Source organism: Galeopterus variegatus, unplaced genomic scaffold (assembly GCF_000696425.1).
Source record: "Galeopterus variegatus unplaced genomic scaffold, G_variegatus-3.0.2 Scaffold1792, whole genome shotgun sequence".
Taxonomy (NCBI): Eukaryota; Metazoa; Chordata; class Mammalia; order Dermoptera; family Cynocephalidae; genus Galeopterus; species Galeopterus variegatus.
The window spans coordinates 47,665-51,058 of NW_007727903.1; the positions used below are offsets into that span (position 1 = coordinate 47,665).

Below are 3,394 nucleotides of genomic sequence, written 5' to 3' on the forward strand. Positions count from 1 at the left end.
GCCCCATTTTTTCCTTTTTTTTTTTTTTTTTTTTTTTTTTTGGCGGCTGGCAGGTATGGGGATCCAAACCATGACCTTGGTGTAGTAAGGCTGCACTCTAACCAACTGAGCAAACCGGCCAGCCTCTATCCTTATCTTAGAAAGGAGAGGTCCACACTGAGATCATGAGACTCAACCCAAGGCAGAGATTGTCTGGAAACCTGCTTCAGTTCCTTCATATAAGCAAAAACTTTCTGCATGCAGGACAAGCATCTACGTGTAAGGCGATGCTTCAGCTAATCTTAAAGATAACTTGGCAGCTTACCTAGAGTTAGCAGGCTATACATTAATTGGTACATCAATAATTTTAAGAATTTACATGAATTTTTTGTTTAAGAACAGGATGTCTCACCTAAGTCATGAGGCGCCCCTTCAAGGCAATTGATGTTTTTTAGAAAACCGCTTGTGTAGCTGAGTCAGATACAAATCATCATAACCTTTAACATGGATTTATCTGAGTTTTATCTGCTTATACACAATTATGATTATCTGAACTTTCCTTCAGTGAGGGCAAGAAGAAAGCCTAACCCTGATTCTAACCCTGCAGCTGAGGGAGGGACAGGAGCATTTTCTACACACTTAACCTGCTCTAGGTTGGTGTTAGGAATTCATGAACATCACAGCTTTGAATTCTCCAAGTAGTATTTACCACCCCATTTTAAGTGAGCCAATGGCAATCTTTTTTTTTTTTCCTTAAAGCTCACAGCCTAATCCTCTTCATTAAATCTATGTTCATACAACATTAAGTTACATAAGATTCCAAGCTTTGGCCAAATAGCCTGGGTAAATATCTTTTCCTTCACTTACCTACTGGGTGATCTTGGACTAATCTGGGAATGATACTGGCTTCATATAGTCAACATAGAAAATGGCAGTAATTATATATATATATATATATATATGCGCCAAAGTTATGCTAATGATAAACACCATATATATAGTCTCTGACTTAGAATGTGTTCAATAAAATAATTGATGTAGTCTGTTTTAAGTAATAAAATTAATATTCCCTTAATAAAGAATATGCTTACAATATTCTCAAATTTTCCAGAATAGTCTCTATTGATAATTCTTACTTTCAATAAAAATATTTTTCTAATTGTAGTAACTAAAAATATGTATAATGTTTGACACTGATACCTAGCCACAGTTTTTAATACATTTTTGCATTTATTTTTACTATAGTCCTATGACATAAAAAAAAATACTGAAGCTTAGAATGGTTAGTTTGTCTAAAATCATACAGCCTGAAGTGGTGTGATACAGATAAAAACATACCTGATAAATGAAATGCTACGCTCTTATTTACTTTATCCAATTTTCTATGACAACAATAAAATTTACCAAAATCCCAAAAGTGTTCTTCCAGACTATAATCTACCTTTCTCCCTGTTACACACAGAAGAGAAGAAAGAAAAACATCAGTATTAAAACATTATGATAAATTTTAGTTTCCCCAAACATCCTAAGTTAAAAGTCCCTTGTGTCTTGCTGCATGTATTGGTTTGAGAGTCTCTCTCCTCAGGTCGGCCCCGTGGCTCACTCAGGAGAGTGCGGTGCTGGGAGCGCCGAGGCCATGGGTTCGGATCCTATATAGGGATGGCCGGTGTGCTCGCTGGCTGAGCGTGGTGCAGACAACACCATGCCGAGGGTTGCGATCCCCTTACTGGTCAAAAAAAAAAGTCTCGGGCCGGCCCGGTGGCGCACTGGATAAGTGCGCCACTTGGGAAGCGCGGCGGCGCTCCCGCCCGAGGGTTCGGATCCCACATACAGACCGGTTCCCGCTCACTGGCTGAGCGAGGCGTGGGAGCAACACCGAGGGTTGCAATCCCGTTGCCGGTCCCCGGCCCGGTATGGGGGCAACACTGAGGGTTGCGATCCGTTGCCAGACACGGAAAAAGACAAAAGACAAAAGACAAAAAAAAAAAAAAGTCTCTCTCCTTGACAGGCCTGTAAGGGCCTCCATGGTTAGGGAAGAGGGACTCACAGGAGGTTTTCATTAAACATCTGTAGAAGGGAGGGAGAGACCAGCCAGCTGTGTATCAGTGATCACGGTGGATGTTCTCGTGGCCTAAAAACAAGATCTCAGGGCTCTGGAGTTCTGGAGGACCAGCACTAAGGGGCTGAGAGAGGGAAAACACGTAGCAAGAAACTTGAGGGTGTGCTGCAGCCACAAGTAGGAACGAAAAGACTTTGTGTCATAAAATATATAGATGGAATTGAGAAAGTAAAAGGGGATGAAGTTGGCCACCAAGAGCAGGATGGTGTGGGTGGCCCTCATCTCAGGGGAGATCCTGTGGGTGAGGCCAGGGTTGTGGACATGTTGGACCCTCTGGTGGTGTCTGTGCAGAAGACACACCATGTAGACACTGGCCGAGACCATGAGGATCATTAACACGGCTCCCAGAAAGGATAATGGGATTGCAGACCTTCCAGACGGGGAGACTTTGTACTGGCAAAAGGTGAAGTTAACTGTTCTTGAACTACTGCTATTTTCCCAGGAGATGCCTATTTGAATGGGAGAGATGATGTTGATTGCCAGGTTGAGGGTCCAGCAGAGCAGGCAGGAGGAGCCAGCATTCTTGGACACGCTACCTCTGAGGGCTGCCCACGCCCCACTCCTGGGGCTGACCATGACCGCCTGAAGGCAGCTCAGCAAGCAGGTGGTGCACAGCGAAAGATCGCGGGACACCCTGTGGAAGTAGTAGAGCACCTGACACCCGAAGTTCTCCAGGGCACGTGCCAGTCCCCAATCTTCCATCATTTGGTGTATCCCCTTGGAGAGAAGAACAAAGGAGTTGGCTACAGCCAAGTTGGACAGAATGAGGTCTGTGGGCTTCAGTCTGTCCCCAGCGAGAAATAAGGAGCAGTGAATGGAGAGAAGCAAAGCGTTTCCCAGAATACCAACTCCCACCTGGAACAGGAACACGACCTTCAGGACCACATCGCCAACACTCGTTTGCACCATGTCCATGGTGGCATGTGGTCTGGGGGACACAGAGAGTCTCCTAGAAAATAATAAAATTAATATGGCTATGCTTGTGTTACAGCTGCCTTAGTGAGCCCTGGAGTTAAAGGAATCTTGGGCTTCACCATCAGCACTGACAGGGGAAGGGAATCCAAAGACCTGGGGAAATAATGTCATGGCAGAGGAACCCACAAGCCCATCAGAACAGCCCATTAATATTTCCTCTAACCCTGAGCAGTCGTGTGGACGGCACCTGCTCACCAAGGCTCAGGCTTTCTTCTTGTTCGCCATCTTTATTGCACTCCTACTTAATTCTGAACTAGGTGACTGATGATCAGATGTCATTTCTGATTTGAGGGGGAGAAACTTATAAACAGATCATTACAA

General features: G+C 44.4%; 1 protein-coding gene across 1 annotated transcript; it reads right to left on the reverse strand.

Annotated features, from left to right (window-relative positions):
* Window positions 1-2,110: 2,110 nt before the first annotated feature.
* LOC103595551 (vomeronasal type-1 receptor 1-like) lies at window positions 2,111-3,018 on the reverse strand. The gene has a single exon (XM_008578969.1). It carries the CDS (start codon window positions 3,011-3,013, stop codon window positions 2,111-2,113), a length of 903 nt encoding a protein of 300 aa, XP_008577191.1. The 5' UTR covers window positions 3,014-3,018.
* Window positions 3,019-3,394: the final 376 nt, after the last annotated feature.

What these genes read in the sequence shown, in the direction of transcription:
- LOC103595551 (XM_008578969.1), bottom strand. Translation starts at nt 3,013, where the DNA reads ATGGACATGGTGCAAACGAGTGTTGGCGATGTGGTCCTGAAGGTCGTG.